Source organism: Brachypodium distachyon, chromosome 3 (genome assembly GCF_000005505.3).
Source record: "Brachypodium distachyon strain Bd21 chromosome 3, Brachypodium_distachyon_v3.0, whole genome shotgun sequence".
In the NCBI taxonomy this organism is placed as follows: Eukaryota; Viridiplantae; Streptophyta; class Magnoliopsida; order Poales; family Poaceae; genus Brachypodium; species Brachypodium distachyon.
Genome location: NC_016133.3, coordinates 41,482,566 through 41,494,173, shown reverse-complemented (window position 1 = coordinate 41,494,173; position 11,608 = coordinate 41,482,566). Strand labels below are relative to the sequence as shown.

At 46.6% G+C, this 11,608-nt stretch overlaps 1 protein-coding gene across 3 annotated transcripts; it reads left to right on the top strand.

Annotated features, from left to right (window-relative positions):
- Positions 1 to 5,878: 5,878 nt before the first annotated feature.
- On the top strand, positions 5,879 to 11,046 carry LOC100826980 (phosphatidylinositol/phosphatidylcholine transfer protein SFH8). Of its 3 annotated transcripts, none has more exons than XM_010236973.3 (15): positions 5,879 to 6,080; positions 6,630 to 6,708; positions 6,795 to 7,065; positions 7,174 to 7,273; positions 7,359 to 7,625; positions 7,725 to 7,802; positions 7,890 to 7,991; positions 8,067 to 8,116; positions 8,243 to 8,342; positions 8,442 to 8,540; positions 8,642 to 8,761; positions 8,859 to 9,021; positions 9,741 to 10,105; positions 10,316 to 10,393; positions 10,562 to 11,046. In XM_010236973.3, the coding sequence occupies exons 2-15, from the start codon at positions 6,702 to 6,704 to the stop codon at positions 10,580 to 10,582; spliced, it is 1,821 nt and encodes a 606-aa protein (XP_010235275.1). In that variant the 5' UTR covers positions 5,879 to 6,080; positions 6,630 to 6,701; the 3' UTR covers positions 10,583 to 11,046. The 3 variants fall into 3 exon arrangements, with proteins under 3 accessions (XP_010235275.1, XP_010235277.1, XP_010235276.1); XM_010236975.3 differs by having other exon boundaries at positions 5,900 to 6,080; positions 8,904 to 9,021; XM_010236974.2 differs by lacking the exon at positions 5,879 to 6,080 and adding an exon at positions 6,081 to 6,266.
- The last annotated feature ends 562 nt before the right edge of the window (positions 11,047 to 11,608 follow it).

Here is an 11,608-nt window from a genome sequence, read left to right as displayed (position 1 = left end):
CCTTTGTCACGTATTATACAATTAAGAACGAAGAACGTACCGAATCTGCTGATTAGAAAATTTATTTACACCCAAAACATGCCCGTCTTGTTCCGTTGCGAGGATCCGAAAGGGACGTCGATCGATCTCCGCCCACAAAACCGCCGTTTATTAGGCTTTGCTCAATCACCGATCCATAAATTCGTTTTGTGGGCAAAGCCATTAACCCGAGGGATACGTCGGCCGAGACGCGCCAAACCTGCCTTCCCGCGTGTTCCGGGTAGCCCGACTACTGCTAGTACTACTAGTACTGCCCTCTTTGCCGTGGATGCCATTATTGTGGCCGAAAAGCCCCGTGCAACGGCGTCCCGGCCGGCGAGGGTCGGTGCGTGCTGCCGGCAATAATGTCGTTGGACGCCGTCCTCTTGATGGCCGACGGGTATTGCCGTTGGAGGCAGATATCATTTCGCAATCCCTCGCCAACTGCATCAACTTGCGTATGGATCAGAACTCTTTACACCGCGATCTCGACCAAAAGAAATACACCCCGTTTCCGGTTGTGACTCCTAAAAATGGTTCTCCGTGTTCCTCCTACCATGTGATCGGTAGTACTTTCTAGCAGCATCCGCTAAACTTGATATAGCCAACACAGGAGGGCACATGAGATCGAGGATTGGCTTCTTCAAACCAGCACATGGGGTTTCCGTTCGCTTTGTCCCGTACGTGGTGTACCGGAAGGAGGCCGGCAGCAAAGGTAACATGGGTCGTCGTCCTCCGGCGCCCCGGGCCGGCCAGGAGAAGCAAGCAAAAGCTGGAACGAGCCACGTGTCTCGTACTAGCAGAAACGCAGTACTCCTACTGCAAACTCTACAAACATCCCTGTTGCCATCCGGCCTCCATCGCTCTGCCACCTGAAAAAAAAAGAACTCCTCGAAATTTTTCAAAGCCGCCATGATGGTTCGCGCGACCATGCCCATTTTATCTTACTTGCCATGTGCAGTCATCTGTCACATACGAGGACGGGAAAGAACGAACAAAGCAAAGCAAAGTAGAATTGGTTTTGGCGCCGATCGATCGATCGATCTTTGTACTCTACCGATCCTGAAAAGAAGCTCTCTTGGCTCTCTCCAGTACACACTCTCTCTGTGTGCCTTTTTGCTCGCCCAATGCGCGGCGCGGCAGGTCGTGGTGGAATGTCGTGTCCATGGACCGGCCGGCGCCGGGTAACGTGCGCGTCGAGACGGACGCCATTGCCATCGCCTACCCCTAGCCTGGACGCTAGCACGAGTACTACTACCAGGAGTAGGAACTCTCGCTTCGGTGCGCCGAGTCCATGGCAGTATTTGTGTCGAGGATTTGGCGCTAGGCATGTCGACCGTGGGTATGGTTCACGGCGACCGGGGACGAGAGAGAGCACGGGCCATGCATAGGAGAACCTGCCCGTACAGTCCCGAGACCAGACCGCGTGGCGACAAGCCCCTGTCACATCCGTCGCTTCCAAAAGTCTCAAAAACCCGAATCTCGGCTAAATATCTAGTAAATCCCCATCGATCCAATCCTAATCTAATCTGCGAGCGATCCCCGGCGCCCCAAAGTCTAATCGAATCAGAGGGACCCGTGTAAGCGAGCACTTGGTAGTGGAGCAGTGTGCTGGTAGTACTACTGGGGATGATTGGTCGGGCATATTGTTAGCTCTGTCGATCTCCACGGGTTTATCTTTTCCTGGCCCAGCTCATGACGCGTTTGTGTGGCAGTGTTTTTCTCTCAGGACTAGTCAAGCTGTCGACATAAACACTTTAGTTTCTGACGGTCCCGCGAACGCTCAACGGGGCATCAACTTGCATTGTGCTAGATTCAAGGTGAAACCAATTTTTGGAAGTAATTCGAGAACCGAGAGTAAATATTTGGTTTCCGGAAACTCATTGGTGCAAAGGGCCAGCGTGGCGTAAGTGCTGGTCCAGTCCAACTGACACACACACACACACACAGCCGGTGCGCGCAGCCGAGGCAGCACCGTCCGGTGTGACTAGCCCCCGGCCACCACCTTTCCTTTCCATGTTTGACGGCCAAAATAATCAATGGCGCCCCTTTTGCTCTTTGGTCCTTTGCTGCTGCTGCATCCATGCGCTTTGTTTGCCCCTTTGAGCCGCCCTCTATCCATCTGTCTTCATTTCTCCTGTTCTCTCCTCGGAGCAATGGATGAGGAAGCAAGGACCCAAGCAGTTTTCGTTCCTCGTCCATGTGTTGATTCCAAACCCATTCTCTCTCGCCTGTGCACCACGGCCAGGACCACTGTGCCTGCCTGCCTGCCTCTTGTCGCCACTTGTGTTCCTCTTTTCAGAAATGAAGAGAGGAGGACGGATTCATTCATCCTCTGTAGCCACGGCGATGCCACAGCGTGTGTTTTGTGCAACGGACGTGAGGACGTGACATGCATGGGGTGGCACGGCACGTACGGTGTTTGTATGTAGCCGAGCAAACAGGGTCGCTGTTCCGCGACATAACGTAACGAAACAACGTGTGTCTCCGACACCAGCGCACCTGCTGATCGGCAAAAGAGGGTCCTTTTTCCGTGTGTGAGTTTCCAGCTCTACCTTTTTTCTTCATCTGATCATCTCTTGTAGGTCCAAACGAAAATGGTGCATCACAAAAAAAAAATGGCGAGACATACTCACACATGGGACCTGCATATAAGTAAATCTGTATTTCTAAGTCCACTTGGATTTTGTTTCGTACTTCTAAGTTGACTTGGACTTTTTTTTAAAGCTTCTGAGGGTGTATATGATTTGATATAATAACTGAGAAATATAACTAGTACTACTTGAAGAAACAATTCCAAAGGACCCTAGCCTCAGTCCACTTGGGTCATGCACCCATCTGCGAGGCTTGCGGACTTGATTAATTCTTAGATGTCAAATGAATAGTTACATTTCCAATTAAAATATAATATTTGCATTCTTTAAACAAGTATACTCCGTACTAGAATGACACGTGGCTGTCTTCTACCAAGCGTATGCTACCTGAATGGTGTACACAAGTATTTCCTTTTATTTTATTTTTCTTTGCGAGCATTATCCTTTTATTTCAACGGCAGATTCTCAAGCCTGAGGGGCACGAATGGCTGTTCCCAGAACTGTGATAGAATATCTGAAAAAAGTGGTGATAGGTGATCTTATCGTCAGCGGAATCGGCATGTGGGAAACAAAACGAACCTTCTGGTGACTAATTTAATTCCGGGAAAGTTCAGGAAGCCGGTGCTTTAGATCAGCCTTCACAATTAAGGAAAGTCTTTTACAGTTTTAGGTCCACTTTTGTTCTATTTTAATTTGATTGAGATGCAGGACATGTGTCAAGTGAAAATTAGGCCTTGCTTTGAAGCGATGTACTAGTTGTGCCCAATTAGGTAGCTAGACTAGATAACCAGAATTGTGGTGCTATGATTTTTTTAATGTTTATTGCCCATGTAGAAAAATCACAATAACCTGACAAAATAATAAAATAAAATAAAAAACATGAACAAGGATCTAATTTGAAACTGACTTGAAAGGGAGATGTAAAAGGATAACACAGTAATATGTATGGATATGACAGGAAACTCCATGATCCAAATATAAACAGAATATCGAGAGGGAGTAAGATTGTTGATTGCTCAATAGCAAACTAACTCTATTCAATTTTACACGGTTATTCTTCAAATCCTACAAATTCAATCATCTTTCTCGTATGTCTCTTTTAAGTTTGAGTAAATTGCACAAAAACACATATCTAGCGGCTCTTGTAACAAAAACCCACGAACCCAGAGGCTTTTAATTGATACCCACGAGTCCAAGACTAATTACTAACAAAAAACCCAAAATTCTCAAATTTCCCCAAGTTAATGATGTTGGCCCACATGTCATAAGCATGAGCCTGGTTTCTGTATCAAATCTTCTTGCCGACGGCTTGAGCCGATATAGGAGCCAAGCCACCAGCCAATCTCCATGGGCGCCGCCGAGCTTGTTTGGATGAGGCGGGGAGGAAGAAGAAGGAGATCACACAAGCACTGACGCGGTGCGTGAGCGAGCGGCGGGACGTGATGGGGAGGACCGAAAAGAACACAGAGTGCATGGTCACCCACGGGACCATCCAGGTTCATCCCGTCCATGGACTCCATGCGGCCCATCCAGGTTCATCCCGTCCTGACATGACTTCTCCATGGTCGATGCCGTTCGGATCTCATCGGATCCCGCTCGACATCGGAGTGAGGTTCTGGCACCAAGCGGGGGGTGCGCCTCGACATCGTGAAGCTTATCTCACAGCCGCCTGCGTCTCTCCTTCACCTAAGCGTCCTAGCCTCAGAGCTTCGCCATCGGCCACCGTGGCCGCGTCGTGGACCTCCTCTAGCACCGCAACCTCGCATACGCCGCCGCCATCCTCTTCCCCTTGCCGCCGCGCACGCGTGGGCAAGATCCGCACGTCGAGCCGGGCTTCGAGACCTCCGCGCCCCCATCTTCTTCCTCGACTCCGATCCGCCACCGCCGTCGAGCTTTTCCCCGCCGGGCTGCATCCCAGTCACTGCGCGCGCCAAAAATAGCAGCACCGTGGCCGACTATCTCCTTCCTGTCTTCTCCCGCGTTGCTCCCCCCGAAGCTCAACCCGGCCGCTGCCTCACCCAACATCGTTCACCTGGATCCATCCGCCCGCCGGAGAGAGAGAGAGAGAAGAGAGAGAGAGGGAGGAACGGGAGGGAAGAGAATGGCTTCGGCTCAAGATGCCGCTACAGCCGCTGGATGTGAGAATTGATCAATTGAGCCACATAAATGGCTCGTGCCTATGACGGGTGGGCCAACATCATTAACTTGGCCAAAGTTGTGAGTTTTGGGTGTTTTGTTATTCATTAGTCTTGTACTCGTGGGTATCAGTTAAAAAAACGTGGGTTCGTTGTTTTCTGTTACAAGAGCCGCTATATATGTTTTTCTCGGCAATTTACTCTTTAAGTTTTAACCGCATTGGCTATTTGTTGATTTTCTTTGGCTTTCACTTTGACATGAATTCTCTTTTTGTGCACTGGATTTTTTATTTGCCACAATACTTCTTTTTTTTAATCAACATTTCACTTTGGTATTCAAATTTTTCAACATTGGACGCACATTTATCATTTCTGTATTCGCTGCGGTAGTTTTCAAAAGGATCTTAGTAAACCGGAATAGAACTTGTGGGACCGTGAAACACGGGATCCACCAGCCAAAAAACTTATCTCTGCTTCAAATAAAGGACTAATAGAGAGAAAAAAGAAATGCAATGTGTTTTATTCTCCGGAGGGAGAGCGTTAGGAAGTTGTACTCCCTCCGTCCAACAAGGGATGTCTCAACTTTAATTAAATTTGAATGCATTTATACACTAAGTCATGTCTAGATACATTCAAATTTTAACAAATTCGAGACATTTTTTGTTGGACGGAGGGAGTAGAGAAATCCACCGACTCATTCAAAGTTTTTTTTACTGATAAATAAAAAGAATCTCATTCAAAGTTTTTAATTAGACACTCTCAATGCTCCGGGCACTAAATGGCAGGCAATTGATTGTATCTAAACAAACGGTAGGCGATTTATTTGTATCTAAAAAAAAGAGCAGGCCATCGATTATATCTAAAAAAAAGGGCAGGCGATTAGCAGTAGGGAGTAACGTCTTTTTTTGCACGGATCTTAAAAGCATTAATGGAAGGGGATATTGCATCGATCGTAAAGTCAAAAATGTACCCGAAGAAATGGTCCACCAGATCCATCCAACCCCGAGAGCTACGTGCCACATTTCTCGGCAGAATGACCATTTCGTAGGCCCCCTGCCTAGCTCCCTCCCATCTCTAACCTCCCGTACATTTATACGTACAGGGCCTACCGTCTGATACGGTGTAGTAGCTCCGGGTAAAAATACGAATATATGGGAGGAATTCCAGCAGCCAGCCAGCCAGCCAGCCACTCTCCAGTTTTACCAGTACTAGACGGAGCAAAGGAAGAGAGAAGGCAGGAGGTGGTGGGAGTGAAGGGAGGGAAAGAAGAAAGCTCCAATCTCTCTGCCGCTGCTGCCCCAAGACAAGATTCCCTTGTTGCATCGGCGTAAATGTAAACTAACTCCCTTCGCTTTGCTCCCCCTCTCCCTCGCCTGAGATCCGGAGTCCGTTTCTTCCGTTCCCGTTGTTTGCTTTGGATCTGCCTGTGGATTAGGGGGATTAGCAGGGGAGATTTTAGGTTCTTGGGTTTTGTTCTTCTGCTCGTTTTCGTGGTATAGGATTCGAGCTGTCCCGTCAGGTTCGATCCTTTTCCTCTCTCTCCTTTTGTTTTCTTTGTTTCCATTCTTCGGTTTAGGAGCGTTCCTAGGATGAAATAAATGTGATGCCGCGGTGCCGCTGCTGTTGCTGCTTCTTCTTCTCTGCGTGGAATTTATTGCGACGCTTTTAGTAACCAATGCAGGTTCTCGTTCTGGTCCTGCAAACTGCAAATCGTTTTTGCCCCGATATCTGTTCCTCTGTTCCGCTTGTTGTGCTGCTCAGATCTGTGGCGCAGAGTTTTTACTCCTGCCTGCCACAACAACAAATGTGTGTTCTTTTTTTGTTCTTCGTTTCTGGTTATCGCAACGAGTGCTAACCCTTGCAAAATTTCTCTGTTATATAGAAGAAGATTACCAACATTGGCCATTCCAACGCGAGCGCTGAGGCGTACAAGGACCCGAATTTGGAGGAGAGAATGTCAGGTAAGGGCGAGAGTTCTCGTACTCCAGTGTTCTGCGTCGTCTTGTTTTCTTCTCGAGTAGTGTGCGTGAGGCGCCCCTCTCTGCAGTGATCCATGCGGACGATGTCGAGATATCGCTGTGCGACGGCAACTCGGAGGACGAGCGCCGACGCCGGAAAATCGGGTCGCTGCGGCGGAAGGCCATCCACGCGCTCAAGAAGCGCGGCAGGCGGCGCGTCGACTTCCGCTTCCCGGCGGCCATCTCCATCGAGGACGTCCGTGACGCCGAGGAGGAGCGCGCCGTCGCCGCCTTCCGCGACTGTCTCGCCGCGCACGGGCTCCTCCCCGAAAAGCACGATGACTACCACATGATTCTAAGGTCTGGGCAAGAAAACTATTCCCTTTTGTCTGTATTTTTCCTGTTATTTCCATTATACCGTTGTGAAATGCCAGGATCTGAAACTTGCCACGTGAATGTTTGATGCAGGTTCTTGAAAGCCAGGAAGTTTGACACCGAGAAGGCAATGCAGATGTGGGGAGACATGCTAAGATGGAGGAAAGAGTTTGACGTTGACACAATCCTTGAGGTGATCACACTAACATGTGAGCTGTTGGTCTCAAATTGTTATCTTTGCTTAATGGCTAACATTTTAAGCACTTCTATGTGGTCAGGATTTTGAGTTTCATGAACTGGATGAGGTACTGTGCTACTACCCACAGGGCTACCATGGCGTCGACCGAGAGGGCCGCCCAGTTTACATCGAGAGGCTCGGAAAGGTCGACCCCAACAAGCTCATGCAGATTACCTCTGTGGAGAGGTACATCAAGTACCATGTTCAGGAGTTTGAGAGGGCCTTCAGGGAGAGGTTCCCTGCCTGCACATTGGCTGCCAAGAGGCACATTGACTCCACTACCACAATCTTGGATGTCCAGGGTGTGGTATGTGAATGATCCTTCTAGGACTTTGCCTGTATATCCTGTTCTGTCTTTTTGCATGTTTCCTCGATTGTTTTTCTAAAATTTGTTTGCTGTATGCAGGGTTTTAAGAATTTCTCCAAGATTGCAAGGGAGCTTGTACACCGAATGCAGAAGATCGACAGTGACTATTATCCTGAGGTAGTAATTTTGAGTCAGAGTTGATACGTCGGTTTAGTATTTTATCATAGTGAATCAACCATTCTAATAAAATGTATCATACCGCAGACGTTGCATCAAATGTTTGTTGTGAATGGAGGCAGTGGGTTCAAGTTGATCTGGAACAGTGTGAAGGGCTTCCTTGACCCAAAAACTTCATCAAAGATTCATGTAAGCTATATAGATTATTTGTTAGTACAATTTTAATCCATCAGCAAGTGACTATATTTTTTTCCTTCGATGTAGGTTCTCGGTTCCAACTACCAGAGTAGACTTCTTGAAGTAATTGACCCAAGGTTGGTCTGAGACAAATCATTTTTACTTAATTCACATGCGCTCATCTGTTGAGAGCTTGAGATACATGCTTCAGTCTGTACTTTTTACATTCTAGAACATTTTGACAATAGTTGTGCTTCTCACAGTGAGTTGCCAGAGTTCCTTGGTGGTTCATGCTCATGTGCTGATAAGGGTGGCTGTCTTGGGTCGAACAAGGGGCCATGGAATGATCCTTTTATTTTGAAGGTAGTATTTCGGCCTGTAGTTATCTGAAAATGTGCACATGTTTTTCTATTGCAATTTGAGTATATTTTGTAAAATTACTTGTACATATTCTGTTGGCAGCTGATACACAATTTGGAGGCTGGTTGTGCAAGGGATATAAAGCCAATTTCCGATGGTGAAGAACAAAGCAATTCTTCTCTTCGGTTAGAACAGTTAAAGGTAAGATTCTGGAATAACACTTTGCATTCTACCCCAGCTGTACATCTAGCCGATTGCTGCTTCTCATTATGTTCTAAAACTTTTATATGCATTGTTTCCAGTGGCAGGGCATGATTAGCGACACGTCGAATGCTGAATCAGGTTCAGATGTTGATGACTTGGGCTCATCATTTGTTCCTAAAGGCACTGAATATGGTTGCCTCACTCCAGTCCATGAGGAAGTGAGTTCAGTGCTTTGCTCTTTCTTACCTTTTCCTTACGATTGCGATTACCTTGAATTCTTTGCATCATACGTTCTGTTAATTATACTTGCTGCAGGTAAAAGGCATAGATTCTTTAACTTACTTTATCTGCGATGATCAGAATTTCCTGGATATTTCTCTTGAAACCGGCAGGGGAGCGCGACAAACTACTGAAAGTGTGCCAAAGCGACGAGTTGATAACAGGCAATCTTCCACCAATGGAAATCATCAGGATTTAGGTACCATCTGTTCCTTGCATTTGGTTACAAAACTCTGTACCACCAATTTTTCAGCAGCTTCCTTGGCTGTTGCTTTGGCCTCAGAATAACGAAAACTTGAAATTGTCTACTTCACCGAATTAACTTTAGTTTCTTTAAAATCTAGTGCTGCATTGTTCGTAGGACTTCTTCATATCTCACTGCATGGAATACATCCATTGATTTAAAACAACAGGGCTGATATCGCAATGCTAGGATGACAAGGGGCATAAATCACCCTTAAATTCTGACCAGAAGGAATGAAGTACAGGTCATGTGGTATACCTGTCAGGAACTGTTGCTCTGTGTAATGTCCTCACAGAGGACTGTTTCATTTAATGTCTTGCACAGTAAATTGTTTGTCGATTTTATGAGTGTTTGACTTCTCCATAGTATATTTACTTCCATGTGTTACTGCTCACCGAAAAGCGGAATTGATAAGTGATGCAGACAGTCATATAGCCTGCTTAATTGCAAATGAGATGTTTTAGACATTTTGTTTACATATTTGTTTGTTTTCATCACATCTAGAAATAATCTTTTACGGTTCCTTCCTCCCCATCAACATTTGTTGTGCATTATTATGGTAAAAGCAAAAGACCGCACCTAGCTCTCAAGTTAACTGCTACTTCGGTGGCGCTATGGCGCTTGTGATTATTTTTTTTTGACGTTGATTTTGTTTGTGGTTCTATTGATGGCAGGGAACAATGCTGGCAATCTGGATGGTACAATTCTCCCAAGAGGCTTGGAAAATTTTGTCAAAGTTGTGCTCACAGCCTTGATCAAGCTATTCTCTTTCTTCCGCCTTTTCATCTGTGCACCACAGAGGAGGCTTGAACAGGCGCATCCTTTTCCCGAACCAGTCCCAGCTGCAGAGAAGCCACAGCCTCGAACTATAAGCGACGATGATATGATTGCCTGCTTACAGCGTATCGAAAATCTTGAATCTTTGTGCAACCAACTTGCCAGCAAACCACCAGAGATTCCCGAGGACAAAGAGCAAATACTACAGAACTCGTTTGAGCGCATCAGATCCATTGAGGCTGACCTGGAGAGGACCAAAAGAGTAAGCCTCACATTAGCATATACGGTTTTTAATGAACACTTTGTCATTTCATTTCACCAACATTTGACTGAACATATGTGCATTTGACTGAACCAACATTTTCACAAACATATGTAGCGAAGATATGCTGTGTAACCTATCCCTTGTATTTTCCTGGTATGATTCTGCATGCAATTGGTGCTAAAAGCCCTGGTAATTTCATTTCACCAGGTACTGCACTCTACGCTGGCTAAGCAGCAGTCGTTGGTGGAGAGACTGGAAGCTGTACAGGAGTCCTCGAGAGTCAGGGTATGCCATATTCGACCAGTTCACTGACGTTTCTACTTTGTTTGAACCCGGTGGTAGCATTTCTGAACTAGCATGGTATTATTACCATGAGAAGTAGCATGGTATTATTACCATGAGAAGTGGATTCCAAACTGAACTAACTAATCCTCACCCCCATTGTTCGTGCAGAAGAGGTTGTTTTGTTCATAGGACGACACATATTACACGAGTCCGAGCCAGCACCGTGACATCATTAACCATGAAGCTGCCAGTGGCCCCTTTTTGACCTTTGTGACTCCAGCCCTGAGTCGTTTGGAGAGAGATATACGAAAGAGAAGACATTGTTGGATGCTCATCGCTTCCTTTCAGGATCTCTCCCCCTTTTTGTTTGTAGTAGTTCATGTTTTGAGCCCCCTGTTCCATGTCTGGTGAATGCTGCGCCGTGCAAAGTGCCGTTTTTTCTTGTTTGCCGGCCTTGACGTGGGAAAGATTGCGCAAATGGTTGTGGCACTCGTCTGCAGATGCACTGACATGACCTTGAACTGGACCCGATCCGTGGCTGGATAGTGTCAGGCTTAGCAATTGTCTGTAAATGGTGCTAGCAGTAGTAGGGCTACCTCTAATGAATCTGATGATACTAGAGCGTTACAATTACAACGGTGTTCCATGGCTGACTTCGTTGACTGGTTTGTTGTGGAAAGTTTTTTAAGGGACCCCCGACATTGCAACGTGCTTGTCCGTACGAAGCCGAGGAATCCTGCACGGTCTTCTATTGGTTGGCTACTGGGCACGGCACGGCGTAGCAGTGCGGTGGGATTCGGTGGCCTGCCCTTTGCCAAGTTGCACCGTGCAGGGAAGCTTGCCGGACCATTGCCGTTGCTCGTGGTTACAGAAAGGCAAATGAACGACAACAAAGATATATACTCCGTCCGTTGCAACCAAAAGTCACATCAAAGTCGTTGAATAAAGCTCAGCTTTGGAGCATTTTAGTCTAATTAGTCAGAATTAAATACGTGGCAGCTAGACGAAGTCCCGTCGGCCTGTGAAAATTTTGCAAAAAAGGCCCTTGAACAGGAACTTTGCAACCCGTCGCCAATTTAGTCTTGCATCACCACTTCGGTGGTAAATTCTTTTGGAAAACGTTAAAAGCAGCTAGCGGAATTTAAGTTGTAGTGTCTATATTATTGATTACACCTATATGCAGGTTCTAAAATGTTCAGGGTTGACGTTTCCAGA